Source organism: Myodes glareolus, chromosome 8, assembly GCF_982192425.1.
Source record: "Myodes glareolus chromosome 8, mMyoGla1.1, whole genome shotgun sequence".
In the NCBI taxonomy this organism is placed as follows: Eukaryota; Metazoa; Chordata; class Mammalia; order Rodentia; family Cricetidae; genus Myodes; species Myodes glareolus.
Window position 1 is genome coordinate 100947019 of NC_142033.1, and position 21531 is coordinate 100968549.

Consider the following 21531-nt stretch of genomic DNA (forward strand, 5'->3'; position numbering starts at 1 on the left):
CCCCGTGTGTGTGGAGGCCATGAGGCTCTCCCCATGTGTTTGGAGGCGATGAGGCTCTCCTCCGTGTGTGTGGAGGCCATGAGGCTCTCCCCCGTTTGTTTCGAGGCAGGGTGTCTCTCTAACGGTGCAGCTGCTAGTTTGGGCACGACTCACTGACCAGCGAGCACTGGGAACCTCTTGTCTCCAGCTCCCAGCACAGGGATTCATTCAGCCCTGGCATTTTACATAGTTGCTGGGAATCTCAACTCAGACCCCTCTGTGTGTAACAGTGTTTACAATGCCCTGCGACGGCCCCCAGTCCCCTGTCCTGTAGAGTGGAAAGCCACAGTTATCTCCAGGCATTGTCTGCTCATCCCCAGGGAAAGGACACCGTCACCCAGGATGAGAGTCACAGAATAAGGGCTCAGGTTCTGGCAACGGTCCCATCTGGACATCTGTGATAGTGTCACACCGCCAACGCCACAGGGATAGCTGTGGCATATGCAGCACAAGCAACTGAGGCAGACCCCCACCCACCAGTGTGAGGCTGAGAGGGACCCTGGGAACGGAGTGTGCGTGTGCGGGGAGCAGGTAAAGCAGGTATTCTTAGTCAGGCTGTCTGCAGCTGCGGTAAACACTGTGGTGGGTCAGTAATTTGGAGGGAAGGGTTATTTCAGCTTACATGTCTCAGTGACACTCCATCATCCAGGGAATCAGGCTGGTACAGAGGCTGTGGAGGGTGCTGCTTACTGGCTTGCTCCCCATGGCTTGCTCAACCTGCTTTCTTATAGAACCTAGAACCACCAGCCTGGGGATGGCACCACCCACAGTGGATTGAGTCCTCCCGCCAATCACTAATTGAGAAAACACACCACGGGTCAGTCTGGTGGTGACATTCTCTCTATTGCGGCTCCCTCTACCCACGTGACTCTCACTTCTATCAAGTTGAAATAAGCTAGCCAGCACAAGGTGCCTGTCACCTAGGGGCCACAGTCGATGACTTTTGGGTGGGACACCGCCTGCAGGACTCTGGCCAGCCACCTCAGTGGAACCAAGAAGCCACACTGGGGACCGTCTGGTACCTCTGGTCCCACTGCAGCTGCCTGCACGCCTTACAGAAGGCCAGGGCCATGCTCCACAAGCGAGGCCTGAGAGTCTTCCTCCAGCGAAAGTAACGCTGGTAGCTCAGGCTATCCCTGTCTAGCTCCTGTAGGTACCGAGCCAGGTCCCCTGGGCTCTTGAAGTCATCCACGTGGATGAAGGCGTCAGGGGGCAGGAACCGTTCATAGCTCTCCCTGCTGGGCCCCAGGACCACAGGCACGGTCCAGGCTTCCAGAGCATTCTTCCATAGCTTCTCTGTGATGTAATCTGGGTGGAGGGAGTTTTCAAACGCCAGGTAAAACTTGTATCTGGCCAGTGTCTCCATCATGTTGCTTTGGGGAAGCGGTTTATGTCCTAGGCCATACACATCCACACGGAGGTGACTCTTAAGGTTCTCGTAGTACCGCACCCGGGCCGACTTGGAGTTCCAGTTGGACACAGCCCAGGCCACTAGGTCAGTCTTGGCAGACAGGTTGACCTGGATTTGGCCTGGAGGCTCCGGCCACGGCTCCAGCCAGCCATAGGGCGTGAAGATGTCAGAGTCACTGCGATAGGACATGGTGAGGTTGAAGTAACCATCCAGGGCTGACAAATGGCTGCAGTGGCTGGGCGACTCCATGCTGAACCACACCCAGCGCTGGCCTGGTGGTCTCGGCTGAGGTGGCAGCTGTGACCTGGGGTTGGCGCTGACTTCGCGGTGGTGGACGATGACCGCATCTGCTTGGGGGTACAAGCTCCGGTTGGCGGTCAGCTGGCAGTCGACGGTGCCCGGGAGCATCTTGGAACAGGGCGACAGAGCCACTGGTCTGTGGAAGGGCCATGTCCACAGTAAGATGAGGAGGGGTCTGGAGGCAGGGCTAGTCGAGGTGGAGGCTGGTCCCGGGGAGTGACCAGGAGCTGGGGGTCCAGGTCGGTCATAGGACACTCAGGTGTAGGAGAAGAAACCCAGAGCAAAGAGCAGCTGCAGCAGCAGGCTGATGAGGCATGGGCGCCAGGGACATTGTGCCTTTACTGCTGGGGCATATCCACGGCCTGGGGACCTGGGAAGAGAGGGAAGACAGAGCAAGTCACTGGTCATCTCTGTGGAAAATGGTCAAGTTAAACACTCCACATTTTTTTTTTTTTTGGTTGAGACAGGGTTTCTCTGTAGACCAGGTTGTCCTCAAACTCACAGAGATATACCTACCTCTGCCTCCCAAGTGCTAGGATGACAGGCATGTGCCACCATGTCCAACACTACATTTTTTAAAATGTTTCAGTCAAGGTATCTTGTAGCCCAGGCTAGCCTCCATATTTGTATGTAGCTTAATATGATGTTTGCTTAAGTTTTCTCTCCCTTAGCCTGGCACTTGGTTGGATGTGATGGATGTGGACACATGTATACTTCCAGCACCTGAGAGGAAGAGGCAGCTCAACCTCTGGTCCACAGAGTGAGTTCCAGGCTAACCTGGACTATAGAGTAAGACCCTGTCTCTAAAAGCAGAATTAAGAAATTCTGGTGCTTTCATTGTGTTCTGAAACACATTTAGAAGTAAAAGCAAGAACATTACATTTTTTGATCCTTGGGCAATAGAGCTTTTAAAATTCTGGGTGCTATAGACATGCAGCAAGACCCCACGCTGCTGCTGGCTTTCTCTCGGCACCAAGGGCTGGTTGCGCATTGTTGATGCATGTCACTAATGCCACAAGTGTAAACAGACCTATGGCCAGGGACAGACTTGAAGTGTCCTATCTGGGGTCGACCCTGGGGGTGGGGCTCAATGGGCAGAGAGTTCACACAGCTTTCATGGAGCCCTGGGTCCATTCCCAGCTCCTCAGACCCAGCATTCCAGAGAATGAAACATCTCTGGCCATGGGGATTGCTCACATATCCAGGGACTGAAACCCAAACCAGAGTGACCTGAGGCTTCGTGAATGCAGATGCCTTCCAACAGAGACATCGGGACATTGTCCACAGAGAGGGAGCTGCAAGGGCAAGCCTGTGTTCCTCAGGGACTTCCAGGGGTGCAAGACTGGACCCTATTTTCTAGAAAAACTAACCTATATCATTTCCTCCTAGTCATATAATATATAGATTGCTTGGTGCTGGAGATGTGGCTCAGTGGTCAAGAGCACAACGACTCTTCCAGAAGATCCGGGTTCATTTCCGGCACCCACACAGCAGCTCACAGTGTTTTGTAACTCCAGCTCCAACAGAGACATAAATGCAGACAAAACACCAATGCGGGTAGAACAGATGAATCTTTAAACAGAAAAGAAGAAATATAATTGCCAAACCCCGAATTGCAGCAGGGGACTTGTGGGGTAGTTGTTGAGCGTGGGCAAGCATCCTGAGTCCAAACCTCAGCACCCCACATATCACAACCCCGAGGTGGCACACCGCATCCAGCGTTTGGAATGGCAGTACATGGATCCGATCCAAGAGCGTCCTTAGCTACAGAGTAGGCTGGAGGCCAGACCCAGACTCAAAGACAACTGGGAATCCAAATAAAGAAAATCACAGAAAAAGGGAAGAAAAGAGAGCATGGTGTCACACTCTTATTAGCAAGAAGTTGTCAGTGGAGAGTGGATGATATTGGAGCCGGGTTTCTGTCTCAAGGCTTTGACTTGTCCTGTCCTTGGATCCTGTGTGCCTCTGGCTGTGTGGGACAGGAGCTGTGAGCTGGCTTAGCCTCACACTCTCTACAAAGACTGTTGACTGTGGTTGACCTGCTATGCCACGTAGTCTAGGGCATTTTCTGTCTTTTTTTCTTTCTTTTTATATTTATTTATTTATTTGGTTTTTCGAGACAGGGTTTCTCAGTAGCTATATAGCCAGTCCTGGAACTCACTCTGTAACTCTGTAGACCAGGCTGGCCTCAAACTCACAGAGATCCACCTGCCTCTGCCTCCCAAGTATTGGGATTTTAGGCACACCACCATGCCAAACTTCCTGGTAGCCCAGGATGGCCTTGAACTCCTATTCTTCCTTCCTCGGGCTTCTAAGTACAGAACACACCATGTGCACCACCCCCCATCAGAGCCTCGCGTTGAAAAAATTTTTTTAATTAAAAATTGAAACTTCACAAACTCAAATTGCTTCCCCATAAAACCAAGTTTTGCTGTTTTTGTATCAGCCGGTTTATTCTAACAAAGGAAACTATCATCTAGAGACGTTTTCCAGAGCATAAAAACGCAGAACCTGAGTGCAGGGAGAGGGTGATGCTTTGGATCCACGTGGGAGAAGAGAACCAACTCCTGAGGCTGACCTCTGCCCTCCATGTGCGTGTATGCGTACACAATACATACTTATATACAGGTACACAAACATACACATATACACGCTTACACATACATATACAATCACACACTCATACACCATTACACACATATGTACACACGCAAACACACATACAAATGCACACACACAGCTGGGCGGTGGTGGCTAGCCTGGTCTACAACAGCTAGGACTGTTACACAAGAAAACCCTGTCTCAAAAAACTAAAGCAAAACGAAAAAAATACACACACACATGAACAGACTCATGCATGCACACAATGAATAACATATTTTTAAAAAACCCTAAAGGTGTGTGCACTACGGGTTAATAACTGTCTCCATGGCTCACACGTGGGAATATGATTGTGGGCCTGGTGAACAGTGGTGCAATTGGGGAGAGGAGAAAGTTCTTGTGACAGCCGGCCAGGGACAGCTGCTGGTAACAACCTCATTGCCATGTTCTTCCTAAAGCTGTCTTTTCCTTCTATCAGGGATGGAACCCAGGGTTTGGGGCAAGTAATGGGGGGCTGAGCCCCTCCTCCTGCCCCTCACTGGGGGATTCTAGGGAGGGGCTCCACTCTGACCACGCCCCAGCCCCTCACTGGAGATTCTAGGCGGGGCTCCACCCTGACCACGCCCCCAGTCCCTCACTGGGGATTCTAGGCGGGGCTCCACCCTGACCACGCCCCCAGTCCCTCACTGGGGATTCTAGGCGGGGCTCCACCCTGACCACGCCCCAGTCCTTCATTGGGGATTCTAGGCAGGGCTATACCCTGACCACGCCCCACCCCTCTCTGGGGATTCTAGGTGGAATTCTACCCCTGACCACGCCCCTAGGCCCACACATGGTTCTGTGGTAGGATACTCTTAAGTTACTCACTTGTTGAACCCTCATTCTTATGGATATGGAATTTTTGCCTTTAAAAAAGTTTGCATGCACGTGATGATGGGTACCCACGGATCACAAAGCTGCTGGGTCTCTGGAGTCAGAGGCAGCTGTTCGTGCTGGGACCAAACTCAAGTCCTCTGCAGGAGTATTATGAGTACCCAGCCCCTGATACATTAACTTTGCCAGGTTTGCTCTGTAGGGCAGGCTTGAACAACAGGTCCTCCTCAAGTGCGGGGGTGACAGATGTGCGCCACCACCTGACACCACACAGACACACACAGACACACACACACACACACACGGCACACACACACGGCACTCGCACATGTATGCGTACCCTGCACGCACGCACACGTACTCACGTATGCGCACTCTCTCCACACACACTCACGCACCCCCACTCACATGCACGCTCTCTCTCTCTCTCTCTCTCTCTCTCTCTCTCTCTCACGCACGCACTCGCCTTTTCTGTCTCTCAGCATGGTCTCCAGAAGCACATCTGCCGGTGTACCACCATGTGTCCCTTCATCACCATGACAACGGACTCGGTCTCTGAACTGTAAACCAGCCCCAACTACATGTTTGTTTTTACAAAAGTCACTATAGCTGTGGTGTTGTCACAGCAATAAAACCCTAAGGCACATGGTATTGGTCAGTAGTCAAGGCTAGACTTCAGCAAGGATTGGTGTGCTGGCACACTGTCACACACCTCTAATGCCAGCACTAGGGAGGCAGAGGCAGGTGGATCTCTGAGTTCGAGGCCCGTCTGGGCTACAGAGAGAGTTCCAGGTTAGCCAGGGCTACACAGAGAGACTCTGCCTTAAGTGCCTTGGCCCACTGAGCCACCTGGAGGCCCCACTTGGCTTCTTTTTTTCTTTTTTAAAACAGGGTTTCTTTATTTTTGTATCTCGACTGACCTGGAACTCACTGTGTAGACCCGGCTGAACTTGAACTCACAGAGATCCGCATGACTCAACCTTTTTTTGGAGGATTAAAAACAAAACACAAAAGGTCGCTCCATTTCAAACTGCCTTTGGCAAACTTCCCCCAATTCTCCTGCCTCAGATTTTCAAGTGTCAGGGTGCTACTGGGTCCCTTTATTTCTACAAAAGGGAAAAAGGCATCCCCCTCCTAGAGCAGGCACACTGAGCCCAACTAGACTGGGAGCTGGAGAGAGGGCAGGGGCAATGGCAGCCACACTGGGGCCCAGATGCAGGGAGGTCAACATCCGGGATGGGAGGGTGAAGAGCCGACTGAGGGCAGGGGTCTAGGCATGGCCCTAAGGGCACGTGTGCACTGCAGCGATGTGGGGATCCCTCACACCTGAGCCATCTGTCTCTCTAGATCCTCCGTAGGCCGAGCGATAGATTCGAAGATCTGCAGAGCAGAGATGCTGAAGATCTTCGAGAATTTCTCGGGCCGGTAGTGTCAGCACAGACAGGCGGCGCACGTGCAGGGGGTGTGTGCACGTGCAAGCCCACGTCCATGTGCGTGTGGGTTTCCTTCCTGGGCGTGGCAAACAGTGCCGCTATACCCATCTGCGCCTGTGTGTAGGCCTCGTCCCGATTGCAGAAGTGGGGGGCTTCCTAGTGTCTTGGGAGAAAAGGGAGTCCAGAAGGCTGGGGCGGTGCCTCAGTGCATGCCGCGTCTGCTTTGCAAACACGAGGACTTGACTTGGATCTTCAGGGCCCAAGTGAAAAGCTGCAGGATGCTGGGGACCTGGGGATGACAGGATCCAGGGACTGGGGAGCTCACGGAAACCCAGCATCCCAGAAGGAGAGCACACCAGGTGCAGCCAGAGACCCCGTTCCCCAAGGGCAACGGCATTGGCTTCTGCCCCAGCAAGGACTGGCACGCGTGCACGTGCGGGTTGCACACACTAGAGACCACATAGGCAAAGGAGAGCGAAGGCTGGGTGCGGTGGCACTGGGGTGGGCTGGCACAGGCCTGTCATCCAAGCATTTGGGAGGTACGCAAGGATCAGGGGTTCGTGGCCAAACTTAGCAGTGTCTCGAGTTCTAGGCCCACCTGAGACTCTCAAACCAAACCCCAACAAAGAAAATAAATTGAGGGGACAGTGATGCCATCCTTACTTGTGCTCATTTGAGCCGCTCGTGACAGACACGGGTTGGGGTACACGGGTGGAGACCAGGACCGTTCTGCCGCCATCTGAGGTCTGAGTGGGACCCCAGACCCCTGCACTGTACTGACTCCCCATGGCACTGACTGTCTCCTTCCACCAGCTAAAAATAACTCTCTGCCCACCTGTGGGTGGGGACAGGTCTGGGATGGGTGTCAGCCCCCATGGAGTCCAAGCCGGCACCTGCTGGGCACAGCTGGGTCCCCAAGGACCTGAATCCTAAAACCTTGGTTGGGCGTGGAAGGACAGGGGTACCATGGGCTGGGGGGCAGGTGTCTTTGCCTTGGTGTTACATTGACCCTTAGAAGGCCTGGAGGGTGCTAAAGAGTATTGTGTTCCCAGAGATGGGGTTCTGTGGGTACCACGAAGGGTGAGGACTCTTTGATCCCAGCTTGCTATGACCCTGACACTCGGGTTGGGGGTCTAGGGAATGTCTGTCCCTGTCCAACTTCCCCAGTGGTCAGTGGGATGAAGATGCACCTCTGCCCCATGCTCCAGAGTGTGGGCTCCCAGGAGCCCCCCTCTTCACCCGGATATTTTCAGCAAGACCTCCCGGGTGCCCTGCAGAACGTGGTGCTGGCCCCAGCCCGTGGGTGTTCTCTGTTGGAGAAAAAGTTCTAGATGAAGACCCCAGAACCAAGGTTAGACTCAGACACCTGCCCTGGAGCTCTGTCCAGCACCCCAGCTTCTGGAGACACCAGGAGTGAGGAGATGGATTTTCCATTCAGCCAATGGTGACTGAAAGGCCAGAACCACCATGCACTGTGGAATCCAGTAACTGGTAGTGATTGTTCCTGACCTCAGTTTCCCCAGTGTGCTCAGACTACAGAGCCTCAGAGTTGGTCTGGGAGTCCAAAGCTGTGCTCCCCGAGGCTCCCTTGCCCAGGTGGGTGTGTGTCCCTGTGCTCAGGGAAGCAGCTCCCACCCAGGCCCGCGGGGACCTTGGCGTCCTGTCTCCCACCCACTTCCAGCATGCCAGCCGCAGAGCAGGGTGGAACCTACCAGAGATGGAAACGTAAACAGAGCGTCTCCATAGCCTCAGCTCTGCACCCAGGCTGATGAGCCACACAGGGCCACCCACAGGGCTGAGCCTCCCGATCACACCAACTCCCACCCTGAGCAAGACTCATAGAATAAGGTCTCATCTAGATGGCTGTGTCCGTTCCACACCCCACAACCGCCACAGGGATAGCTGTGTCATAAACACGGCAAGCAATTGAGGCAGACCCCCTACCCACGAGTGGAAGGGACCTGGGGAGTCGTGGCCTGGAGCGGAGTGTGTCAGGAGAAGGTTCTCTTCCTATGGCTCAGGCTTCTAGCTACCCACATCCACACTGGACACAGTTCTAGATGAAGACCCCAGAACCAAGGTTCTGGGCAGCTAAGGTGCCCATCAAGGGGTCCCAGGTAAAGGGGGGTGTCTGTCACGTAGGTGCTACAGACAGTGACTTTGGGTGGGACACCGCCTGCAGGACTCTGGCCAGCCACCTCAGTGGAACCAAGAAGCCACACTGGGGACCGTCTGGTACCTCTGGTCCCACTGCAGCTGCCTGCACGCCTTACAGAAGGCCAGGGCCATGCTCCACAAGCGAGGCCTGAGAGTCTTCCTCCAGCGAAAGTAACGCTGGTAGCTCAGGCTATCCCTGTCTAGCTCCTGTAGGTACCGAGCCAGGTCCCCTGGGCTCTTGAAGTCATCCACGTGGATGAAGGCGTCAGGGGGCAGGAACCGTTCATAGCTCTCCCTGCTGGGCCCCAGGACCACAGGCACGGTCCAGGCTTCCAGAGCATTCTTCCATAGCTTCTCTGTGATGTAATCTGGGTGGAGGGAGTTTTCAAACGCCAGGTAAAACTTGTATCTGGCCAGTGTCTCCATCATGTTGCTTTGGGGAAGCGGTTTATGTCCTAGGCCATACACATCCACACGGAGGTGACTCTTAAGGTTCTCGTAGTACCGCACCCGGGCCGACTTGGAGTTCCAGTTGGACACAGCCCAGGCCACTAGGTCAGTCTTGGCAGACAGGTTGACCTGGATTTGGCCTGGAGGCTCCGGCCACGGCTCCAGCCAGCCATAGGGCGTGAAGATGTCAGAGTCACTGCGATAGGACATGGTGAGGTTGAAGTAACCATCCAGGGCTGACAAATGGCTGCAGTGGCTGGGCGACTCCATGCTGAACCACACCCAGCGCTGGCCTGGTGGTCTCGGCTGAGGTGGCAGCTGTGACCTGGGGTTGGCGCTGACTTCGCGGTGGTGGACGATGACCGCATCTGCTTGGGGGTACAAGCTCCGGTTGGCGGTCAGCTGGCAGTCGACGGTGCCCGGGAGCATCTTGGAACAGGGCGACAGAGCCACTGGTCTGTGGAAGGGCCATGTCCACAGTAAGATGAGGAGGGGTCTGGAGGCAGGGCTAGTCGAGGTGGAGGCTGGTCCCGGGGAGTGACCAGGAGCTGGGGGTCCAGGTCGGTCATAGGACACTCGGGTGTAGGAGAAGAAACCCAGAGCAAAGAGCAGCTGCAGCAGCAGGCTGATGAGGCATGGGCGCCAGGGACACTGTGCCTTTACTGCTCGGGGCATATCCACGGCCTGGGGACCTGGGAAGAGAGGGAAGGATAGGAACATGAGGCCCAACGTTAATATTCATGGTCATTTGACATTTTCAAAAGGGTCTCATGTAGCCCATGTTGGCCTATAATAGCTTAGTAGTCAAGGATGACGTTAATGCCTGGCTCTCTGGCCTCCATCTTCTGATTGCTCGGATGACAGGTATGTGCCACTATGCCCAGCTAAGTCTTGATAGACGCTGTTATCCTTCCCTCTGTCAGAAGATAGAACTCAAACAATGACACTTAGAGCAAAAATCCAGAGACCCAAGGTCTTGCTCCCTTGGGTCCCCCTCCTCCTTAATTCTGGAGAAACGACCCTCTACTCTGGTCCCACCTGGGGTCCACCTTTTCCTAGTTTCTTCTCCAGTTTCAGAGAATGTAGACCCGAATAGAAAATCTCACAGACGTCTCTGGAGTTTCGGTTCCAGGATTCTGGCTGGAAGGTGTGAGATGGTAAGGCTTGAGGCTGTGGAAGAGAGTTCCACATTCACCCAGGAGATAACACCCACTCAGGAATCTGTTCTCAGAGATGCACCGTCTCTAATCTTTGCAGCCCTGGAACCATACGTCTTACAAAAGGGGAAACTGAGGCTCAGAGAATGGCATGCAGCTACTCAGGAACATTCAGTCACTGATGACCCAGGCCAACCATTCCTCTACCCCACTGCCCTCCACTTATCAGTTGTCACCCCAACCCACAGACAGTTCAGGTCTATAAGATGATGGGGATCCCGTCCTTGGGTACTTTATAACAAGGGAACCACAGAACCCTTTCAGCGTGGCTGTTGGGGGCTGTGTAGGTCACTGTCAGACATCTCCCTCTATTGTTTTCTGCCTTATATTTAGAGACAGAGTTGTCTACGGCCATACCACCCTGAACGTGCCTGATCTCGTCTGATCTCAGAAGCTAAACAGGGTTGGGGCCGGTTAATACTTAGTACTTGGATGTGAGGAGGAGTGCTGATGGTTCACCTGATTGGGACCCCAGCGATCCTCCCGTCTCCATCTCCCCAGCTTTGGGCTTGAGGCGTATACTGGCTTTTTTATGTTAGCACCAGGGATTTGAATTCAGGTCCTCATTTCAGGGCGGCAAGTACTTTATAGACTCAGCCAGCTCCCCAGCCTTTATATTTTGGATTTTTCAGATAAGGCCTCATGTATTCCAAGGTTAACCTCAAACCCATGGTGATCTCCCTATTTTGGACTCCTTGGGTGCTGTGGTGTTCCACCCTGCCTGGCTTACAGGTCCTGAAAATACTTGGAACTGGAGATTTCTGAGCTGTTACAAGCACAGGCTGCTTTTGCTGAGGAGCCAGGTTCCATTCCCAGGATTCACACAGCAGGCAGTTCAAAACCCCCTGTAGCTCCAGCTCCAGGAGACCCAGAGCCCCCTGCTGGCCCCTTCAGGCACTACACTCACAAGCACACAACACAAATAAATAATAAAATATCCCAGCCCCTCACTGGGGGATTCTTGTTGGGGGCTCCACCCCTGACCACGCCCCAGTCCCTCACTGTGAGGTCCTGGGAGAGTGCTCCATCCCATAGTGATCATTTCCTGCCTTATATAATTTGAATTGGAGGTTTATGTGCTATAAACCCTGGCAGGTGGGTGGGTAATGTTCTCATCTGGGCCCCAGCAAGGTGTCTGGAAAGAAAGTAGGTGACAAGTTGGCCCAGCCTTGAGTTTGGGTGGGTCCCCTCAAGTCACTACTGTTTATTACTCTGAGGGATTATATGCCCCAGGTTACAATGTTTGGTTTTTATGCCAGTGTCACATGGTTCTGGTGTGGGCAGCCCTAGGGGACAGGGAGGGATGACTTACACAGTGACCTGAAGAAGACAAGGAGGGTGACTGCCTGTGTCAGTCAAAACACCTGCTGGTGGTGGTGTGGCACACGCCTTTAATCCCAACACTCAGGAGGTAGAGGCAGGTGGGCGTCAGTGAGTTTGAGGCCAGCCTGGTCTACAGAGTGAGTTCCAGGACAGCCAGGGCTACACAGAGAAACCCTGTCTCGAAAAACCAACAGTGTTGGGGGGGCACCCTAAAATTGCGCCCTGGCATGGCAACACACTCATGAACCCAGCACTCACTCCAGACACTGAGACAGGAAAGTGGAGCATTCGGGCTAACATGGACCCCATCTCGGAACAAACAAAACAGAGAATGAGGGGTAGAGACTGTGGGCAGTGGTCACCCAGAACAGGGAGCCCTGGGTTCTGTCCCCAAAACCAAGCATGCTGGAGATAGAGGCAGGATAATCAAGAATTAGGGTCATCCTTGGCTACGTAAGGAGTTTGAGGCCAGCCTGGGCTATGTGAGACCCTCAGAAAGAAAACTAAAACAACGGCAACAACTTAAAACACAAATGGGCACAGCTCACATCTGGGTTTCTCCTTTCTTTGTCATGTGAGAACAAACAGGGTGAGGGCCGGGATGGCCCGTGGATGGTCTGACTTCCAAACCAACTCTGGGTCAGCATGAGGTTTAAACTCCCCTGACTCTGTCTTTGGAAAGTCAGGGACCCGCTTCCTGCTCCACAAACCAGACCCCCGCCACCGCTGAGCCCCTGCCCATGGGTATGAGCTGCTGACTCTGGGCTGGGTAGGTCTGCCCGCCGCCAGATCCTCCCTTCAGTCCTGGACCAGCCCTGGCTTTACCAGGAATAAAATGTAAGCCAGTTAAGGGTAGATGAGAGGAAGGAGAGGCTAACGAAGTTTCTCCCAAGAGAAGTGCTCCCGAGGGGGCTAAGTGATGGTCTTCCCAAGCGGCCTTACCTGGAGCAGGAAGCAGCTGCAGCCCAGACCTGATCAGTGCTGGTTCTTTCTCAGAATAATGATGAACTGAAAGGGAAGGAGGAAGTGTATTGCAATTGTTTTCTTTATGCTCCCTTCAGGTGACCCAGCCCACAGCTTCTATATGGACAGTGCTTTAAGAGCCAACCCCTATCTTTGGTCTGGGTTGCATGGCTAAGAGCCAGCCTCTGAGTTACCACTCCAGAGGTGCCTGGTCTGTAAGGCTGATCAATGCGGCTGTTTTACTCTGTGAACTTCAGGCAAGCTTTACTTATTAAAATACAAATAAACACAAACTGAGTAAGCAGAAAGTGCAAGCAAGTGACTTCCAAAAAATGTGAGAAATGACAGAAACAGCTGATTGCCTGGACAGCCACCCAAGGTTCCTCTGCAATGTTGGGACATCCATCTTCAGCCTACAGGCCTAGCATATCTGATAGACTTTTTGTGAAGCAGGACATTCTGAAGGGCTGTCCCTCTCTGTCTTGACAATATTTGACAGCCACTTTCTTTTGTGTCCTGCTTGCCCTATTAGGACAGCATACTGTCAGCAGTTGAGGCAAGGGCACTTTCTTGCTCAGTGATTTACTTTTGACACAAAGAAAGTAAACTCCAAGAGCTGGAGAGTTGGCTCAGAGGTTAAGAGCATTGCCTGATCTTCCAAAGGTCCTGAGTTCAATTCCCAGCAACCACATGGTGGCTCACAACCATCTGTAATGAGGTCTGGTGTCTTCTTCTGGCTTTCAGGCATACACTCAGACAGAATATTGTATACATAATAAATAAATACTTAAAAAAAGAAAGTAAACTCCATGTGGAGTTTCTTCGATGTCCATTATCTTCTCTGAAGTAGATTGGTGCTGCCATTGTCATAAAAAAAAGCATATGTTATTAAAACATCTTAAATACCATATTCTGTAGATCTCTGAAGTATTTGAAGATGACCTGTCTATCTAAAATACATTTTTATTTGACTTTGGAAACATACCCAATGTTTAATTATAATAGATGACTAATTTCCAACCCTGTATTTCCTTATTATCCTAAGCAGTTGGTAATAATTTTTTTAACTCACTGTTAATAGTTAAGGTAATAATAATTTTTAAGAACTAGAAATTTGTATTGCATTGTTGAATGAGTTGTATAGGTCTAATACCTTGAACAAGAGTAGAAATGTATGTACAGTATGTTCTAACAAAATTAATCTCAACTTTGTATTAATATACAAATTTTGTATACAATATACAAAAGTACAATCTAATGTAAAACATTTAAAACTAGTAGTAGTTGTTTTTAAAAAGTAGATTCAATAATCTATCTTTTTGTCTTATTGTACCTATATCCTCCCTTTTATCCTATGAGGCTTGTGGCGTCAGTGACTGTCCCTGCAGAGACAGGGGCTCTGGCACAGGGAAGCACGGACTTGTGACTGTAAAACCACTGTCTCCTTCCACAAGCTCTGGCTATCCGGGAAAATGTTTTCCCTCTCCTGGTGGATGGAGACATGTTCTGGACGGTTGGTTTTTTAATCAGAATCTGTCTTCTCTTGGGGTTAGGAACCACTGGCTGAAGTCTCCATTCTACCAAGTTGCTCTGCTTTGTGTTCCCCTGAGTCCCACTGTGCCAGGTTGGTGGAGGTTTGCTGAAGGAAGTGACGGCCTCTTGCCCTCTCTGTGGCTGGATTAGTCTGACTTCTGGGCATGATTTCTGAGCTGTCAGTCTTAATGTCACGGTGACATAGGCCCGGGGCCAGGCACTGGATGGGTGAGCTTTGGACTCTGCAACCTCTGTGGGTAGGCACCTCTTCCAGCAAACCTCAGCCTATAACTCCCCTGTCCTTCCAGCTTTCTGAGTTCCCTGGGTGTAGGATGGCTCAGCCTGTTTTTCCTGCCTAGACTAAGGAGGATAAGACAGAAGGGCTGGGAAATACTTGATCATATTTCGTAGAATAAAATGAATTATTTATTTATTTGGGGTTTGTTGTTGATAATTGTTGTTTGTTTGTTTGTTCATTTTTGAGACAGGGTTTCTCTGTGTAGTGCTGGCTGTCCTGGAACTCACTTTGTAGACCAGGCTGGCCTCAAACTCACAAAGATCCATCTGCCTCTGCCTCTGCCTTCCGAGTGCTGGGATAAAAGGCGTGCGCCACCACAGCCCAGCACGAATAAAATGAACCCTAAAAGCTGTTCCCTAGTGGGGGCCAGAGGGCTTCTGTCATTTAAGATGGGCATGTGGTCTGTGCGTGTGGTTGTGGCTTTTGGTCACAGAGGCCGCCTGAGCTGGGCTCTGTTTCCAGCTTCTTCAACACAGCATACTGATCCAAAGAACAGCAGCAGGGCTCTTGGTTGGTGAAGCATTTGAAGATGACTTGTCTATCTAATATATATCTTTGTTTGACCTTGAAAGCATACCCAATGTGACCATAAGTTCAATTATAATAGGTGACGAGTTACTAATCCTGTATTTCCTTATTACCCTAAAAAGTTTGTAATAATAATTTCAAGGACTATAAATTTGAATCACATTGTTAAATGAGTTGTATGGGTACAATACCTTGAACAAGAGTAGAAATGTATGTACAGTATGTTCTAACAAAATTAATTTCAAATTTGTAACTTTGATTTCTGGATGTCCCCAAAAGCCACAAGGGGAGCTTGGCCATCCAGCACGCCTTTCTACCTCAGAGGCGGTATGTGGTGGCCTCGGGTATCCCACCTGCCTCTGGCAGAAAGAGACTCTCTCATTTGACCCATGGCTAGATGGATTGTGGGGGTGCTGGCATCACACACCAGCACCCAGGTGTGAGGGCCCCTAAAGTCCCTGGAGCAAGAAGCATCCATCCATCAGCAGGTCACTGTGGGGTGTGGGCTGCAGTGGGTGAGATCCAGCAGGCCCCGGGACTGGCAGGAATTTTCCACGCTCCTAAACCCGACCTGCTGAGCCTGGAAGCCAGCTGGAAGCCCCTGAGTGCAGCCCAGCATGGCAATGAAGGCCAGACTGCCAGGACAGTGGAATGGTGATGTCCCCAAGGGCAGTACCAGAATACCAGGCTGAACCCCGATCCCCGGGCTGAGCCCTGATCATCGTCTGACTCCTAATTTAGGCTGAGCCCAGGTCCTAGTTGAGCCCCAACTCCGAATCTCAACTGTAATAAGGGAGATTTGGGGTTCAGAATCTCTGTTCCATCAGGTCCTTTCTGACCCGTCCCAGAGAATGCCATCTGCCCATGGGAACTAGAAATGACCCTGCAGCCCTGTTTGTGCACACGAGTGCATGTGTGTGCACGTGTGTGTGTGTATGTGTGCATGACTGGAAATTAATCTGAAATCCTATGTATGCATGTATGTGTGCCTGAGTGCCTGAAAATGAACCTGTATTCCTGTGTGTACGTGTGTGTGTGTGTGCACAAATGCATATGTGAGTGTGTGAGCATGACTGGAAATGAACCAGCAACCATGTGTGTGTGTGGTGTATGTGTGTGCACACACATGCATGTGTATGTGCACACGCATGCCCACCCATGAAGACCAGATGTCAGTCTTCAGCTGTCCGCCTAGTTGTTCTGTCTTGTTTTCTGAGGGTCTCACTAGTCTGAGCTGGGCTGTTTGGCCAATGAGCCCCAGGGATCCTCCTGTGTCCACCCCAGCGCTGGGTTACAGGTGCACACACCACTAAGTGTAGCTTTCTCTGTGGGTCCTGGAAATTCTGACTCAGGCCCTCATGCCTGGATGATAAGCACCCTGCCTGGAGTTCTCCCTTAGACCTTTGTTTCCGAGACAGGGTTTCTCTGTAGCTTTGAAGCCTGTCCTGGAACTAGCTCTTGTAGACCAGGCTGGCCTCGAACTCACAGAGATCTGCCTGCCTTTGCTTCCTGAGTGCTGGGATTAAAGGCGTGTGCCACCACTGCCCTGCTTCTCCTAGCCCTTTGACGGCAGGAAGCGCCTTGGGGTCTGGTCTCCGCTGAGCACCCTGCCCCACCCTTCACCGCTGTGGCTTTATGCCTGCACACCACCTGTACAGTTTCCTTTTCAGAAATGTTTGTATTGCCTGATCTTCCTGTCCCCACCTTGGTCACACAGCTGGACAAAGCAGACAAGGACCTGAGAGAGGCGGAGGGACCGGCCACCAACGTGGCAAGGCCATTCCTTGGGGTCAGAGGACGCCTGTCCAGCAACTGGGGGCCAGCATTCCTCCCGAGAGTGCTGTGAGCCCAGAGGCTTCTTCTGACCCTCTCTGAGCGAGAGATGCCAATGTCCAGAGTGGGGTGGGCCATTCGTGTGTTCTGAGGGTCTTAAGTCTCCTCAGGCCCTAAAATGCTCTCCTCAGCCCCAGCTTACAAACCTGCTGGAACTTCATCCTTCAGACCCGGGGGGCTGCAATGGCGGAGGGGTCTGCTCCCAGGTTGGGGACAGTTCACCACCCTGTGATTCAGAGTGTGGGGGTACAGGCCGTTCAAACCCATACCCATCCCCCATGAACCCAGGACCTGCTCCTCCCCTGCTCTTCCCCTGCTGTTCAAGCAAGCCCCAGCCGTGGCCTCCACGGCCCCTCCCGCACTCCAGGAGCCAGGTGTGCTGTGTGGGTGGCTCAGGAGCCATGGGTACGCAGGAGCTGGCTCAGGCCTGGGGTCACTGGTGGGCTTGTCAGAGCACCCCGGCCCCCCACGTTGTCAGCTGTCGGGGCTCCTTCTGGCTTTTCCACCTGGGCCAGATGGATACGTGCCTCTGGCTTCCCTGTGCGTTCACTGTGAAGGTGGGGAAACTGAGGCTCACCCAAACGCATGTCCTTCAGCGTGTAGCAGCTCTGGCTGTCCTGGAACTCAGTCTGTAGCCCAGGCTGGCCTCGAACTCACAGAGATCCACCTGCCTCTGTCTCCAGAGTGCTGGGATCGCAGGGGTGCTCCATCACCGCCTGGAGCTCTTCATTTTTGAGAGTAGCAATCCTCCCAGACACAGAGTATTCTAGAACGTTCCAGTAATTCTCATTTACACTTCTAGCCCTGCAGTACCTAACAGATGATCTGTCTGAAATCTGGATCCATCTGACCTCAGGTCTCTTGATTTTGGGGTACAGACTTGTCTCTGGAAGCTATGTAACTTTGAGGGTCATCCCAGAACTTCTCAGAACGTACCCTGCCTAGTCTGTGCCAGCGTGATCGGTGGGGTAGGGGATTTAGTAATTATCCATCCGAGAACCTGAAGGCCTTCACACATCTTCCTACACCACTGTGAGTACGAGACAGGAAACATGGCCTCGGTGTCCCCTCCCGCATTACTGCTAAGAACTGGCCTGGCCGGACAGTGGTGGCTACGCCTTTAATCCCAGCACTCAGGAGGCAGAGGCAGGAGGATCTCTGTGAGTTCAAGGCCAGCCTGGGCTACAGACTGAGTTCCAGGATAGTCAGGGCAATGTAAAGACCCTGTCTAAATATATATACACACATATGAGCTCAACCTCTCCTTGACTCCCTCCAGGCTGAGGGCGGTGGAATGCAGCCGGAGTCCGGGAAAATCCAGGTGACAGAAACCTGGCATGGCCTTGCCACCCGCCCCCATCCTGTCCTCACCCTGGGGCCCCTGGCACGTCGGGGTCTGCCTGCCCTGACACCCCAAACCCGCCAGGTTCACGAAGCTTAAGTTTCAGCTCATAGTGGGTGAAGAGGCGGGCCAGGCACGCTTGATTTCCAGTTTCTGGAAATAAATGTCACCAGGACATCTTTTGTCAAGTAGAGGGAAAGAAAAAAGAAAGAAAAAGCCCCTTGCCAAGGAGTGTGAGAAGAAACAAGACCTTGTAGGTACCTGGCAGAAAAAATTCCAGAGACCATGCAGGGCCAGAACAAAGGGGCCTTTCTCTCTGGCAGGTTTTGGGGAGTAGAGGTGTGGTGGCTTGAAAAGTTAAAAAAAAAAAAAAAGTCAAGAATTTTGCCAGAAGGAGAAGAGCTAGGTTGTGAGGAAGAGGTTAAAAGCACGGGGTTTTTTCAGGGCTTTTATTTGGGGGACTTGTTTTTTCTAGGACACCTGTCCCACACTCGGGTAAAAGAAAAAAAAAATCTAGAATGTCATGTCAACAACCTGGGCAATGGGCCCAGCCACCGCGGGAAACGTATGGAGATGCCACGTGCTGAAGACACTCTGGCATTTGTCCCTATCCGCCCTGCCGCCCCATTAGCATTCTCTTGAGAGCCATAATTTCCCCTCCCTGGACTCTCAGAATGTTCCGGAAGCCCTCATTTACAGCTGGAATCCACCTGCCAGCTACTGAGACTCAGCAAGTCCAGCTGCGGTCCTCAGTCCTGTCACCTCCCAAGTCGGCATGGTAACAGGGTAGCTGGGTATGAGGCCAGACCCATTCCTGACCCTCTCAGGACCCTTTGTTTCTTTAGCGCTCTGACCCCGGGACATTTGCACGTGCCCTGAAACGCACCAGTGCCTCGCATTTCTGCAGGGCTTTGAGGCTCCGTGGATACCCAGTATGCATGGGGTCCCAGGGCTCCTCCCCAGCTGCCTGCAGCTGGAGGCCAGCCTGTGCTACATGAGACCGGATTTACACAGGGAAATTAACCTCTCGCACTCCCCCGTGTGTCCGTCTCTCCTCGGGGCTGCATTCTAGTCCCTCATTTATCCTAGCCTGCCCATCTTGTCAGCTACTTTGTCTCTGTCGTTGACAACTGGAGGCTCACCTGACAGAGTTGGAAATATACTGCACGAATGAACGAATGGATGAATGGATAGGCAGCCGAAGCTCCAGTACAAATCTTCCTCGCCTCGACAGACTCTTCCCCCAGACCCCTGGGGTACGACCTGGACCTGCTGGTCCCTGAAGGGACAATGTCTGAGTGGGCTGGGACAGTCTCCAGGCCTTGCAGAGGCCTCAGGTGAGCGGAGCCCCCCCGGGTGACACGGTGGGACATGGGCTCTGGACAGAGTCCTGGGTGGCAGGCACAGGCAAGCTGGGCCAACAAGAATGAATAAACAGTTCTTCGGCGGCGGGCTGGGGGTGGGGGACGCTTGGCTGGGGATGTTTGCACAAGGCTGGCAGCCAGGGGGGTGTCATCAGAACTAAAATTAGCCTGTTTCCCGCTCAACCCCTCCCCGCCGGCCAAGAGGGAGGCCGGGGCCTGGCGGGGCCCCTAAGCAGCACACTGTATGGCGGTGGCGGGCAGACACCAGCATAAATCAGTGTCAGTCACCAAGCCACCCAGAGTCGGCACAGCTTTTGCTGGCCTGTTATTTCCATTTGACAGACAGGGAAACTGAGGCACAGAGACAGTAATGGTCTCAGAGTCACATGAGTGCACTAAGTGACAGAGCCCGAATTCGATCCAGGGTCCAGAGGCTGCAGCCTTGCCTTCGACAGCTCTCTGAAGGCTGGAAAACCACAATACAGTGGGGAGGCAAAGGGCCCTCTCCCCTGCTGGGGCTACTCTTCAGAAGAGGATGGTAGGATTCTTTTCTCTGGGGATATGCTGGCTAAGGAGCCCAGGGCCTTGCCCCTGATCACGCCCACGCCCTCACTAGGGATTCTAGGCGGGGCTCCACCATGACCACGCCCCCAATCCCTCATTGAGGGATTCTAGGTAGGAGCTCTACCTCTGAACTTTAAACTCAGCAGCTTTGGGTTTTTCTGGGCAAATTCCCCAGAGATGTGATGGAGCCTCTGCTCTGCTAGGGCCCCTAAGTTTCTTCCCCTTTGGCTCAGATCCAGGTTGCCTGGAGGATATAGAGGTGACCCTGCATTCGTGACAGGCTGTCAGTCATCGAGGGTGCTCCAGTGTGCACACATTTGCATCCTTTCATTCCCACTCGGTCTCCAGCAGACGGAGGGAGCAAGGCTCAGGTCCCTCTCTCGTTCCTTAACCTCTGACTCCTGTATCCCAAGTCAGGCAGCTGCAGCTCCCACAGTCATCCATGCTTAGGCAAGGCCCGAGCCTGGGAGGCTGAAGCAGGAGAATTGCAAGTTCCAAACTGGCTTGTGTGGTTGTGGCAAGAGCCTGTCTCAATGCAGAAAAGCAGGTCTTGTGGTGTTTAGTGAGAGGCTCAGAGGGGCCTCCTAGGTGTCAGTCAGGTGACTGCTGATGGGCTTTCCATGTGCTGCGGAGACCAGCTACATGGGAGGGGGGCCACCCTGACTCCATAGCTTGTCACTCACAGCCTCTCCACATTCTTAGTGGGGTGGCAGGGTGGGTGGCCCAGGATGGTGTGGGGCAAGATGGTGGGGGCAGGATGGTGAGGGGCAGGATGGTGGGGGCAGGATGGCAGGGGCAGGAGGGTGCGGGGACAGGAGGGTGGGGGGCAGGAGGATGGGGACAGGATGGTGGGGAGCAGGATGGTGGGGACAGGATGGCGGGGACAGGATGGTGGGGACAGGATGGCGGGGACAGGATGGTGGGGGCAGGAGGATGGGGACAGGATGGTGGGGGGCAGAATGGTGAGGGGCAGGATGGTGGGGACAGGATGGTGGGGGCAGGATGGTGGGGGCAGGAGGATGGGGACAGGATGGTGGGGGCAGGATGGTGGGGACAGAATGGGGAAGACCCACTCCTGTAGCTGGTGGCTGGATAGAGGGTCAGAAGGAAAAAGCACAGGTTAGGAAGGAAGGGAGTCCCCAACTGCCATCAGAGGACCAGTCTGGAGCAGCAAATGTCCATGCCCCCTCCCCATCCTCACATTCAGTTTTCTTTAATGTTGAGGGAAGAGACCAGAGATGGCCGTCAGCTGTCCCCAAACCACCCCGATGGGGACCAGATCCTGGACCTCTAGTCACCAAA

At 52.9% G+C, this 21531-nt stretch overlaps 2 protein-coding genes across 3 annotated transcripts; both read right to left on the reverse strand.

Moving 5' to 3' along the window:
- Positions 1 to 863: 863 nt before the first annotated feature.
- LOC148121235 (4-galactosyl-N-acetylglucosaminide 3-alpha-L-fucosyltransferase FUT6-like) lies at positions 864 to 3251 on the reverse strand. Its single transcript, XM_087909257.1, has 2 exons — positions 3121 to 3251; positions 864 to 2120 (listed from the first exon to the last, which is right to left on the reverse strand). Exon 2 carries the CDS (start codon positions 1856 to 1858, stop codon positions 1022 to 1024), a length of 837 nt encoding a protein of 278 aa, XP_087765383.1. The 5' UTR covers positions 1859 to 2120; positions 3121 to 3251; the 3' UTR covers positions 864 to 1021.
- A 51-nt stretch (positions 3252 to 3302) lies between these two features.
- On the reverse strand, positions 3303 to 12825 carry LOC146893983 (3-galactosyl-N-acetylglucosaminide 4-alpha-L-fucosyltransferase FUT3-like). 2 transcript variants are annotated; one of them, XM_087909256.1, is made up of 2 exons: positions 12747 to 12825; positions 3303 to 9956 (listed from the first exon to the last, which is right to left on the reverse strand). In XM_087909256.1, the coding sequence occupies exon 2, from the start codon at positions 9937 to 9939 to the stop codon at positions 8857 to 8859; it is 1083 nt and encodes a 360-aa protein (XP_087765382.1). In that variant the 5' UTR covers positions 9940 to 9956; positions 12747 to 12825; the 3' UTR covers positions 3303 to 8856. The 2 variants fall into 2 exon arrangements, with proteins under 2 accessions (XP_087765382.1, XP_087765381.1); XM_087909255.1 differs by lacking the exon at positions 12747 to 12825 and adding an exon at positions 10303 to 10413.
- Positions 12826 to 21531: the final 8706 nt, after the last annotated feature.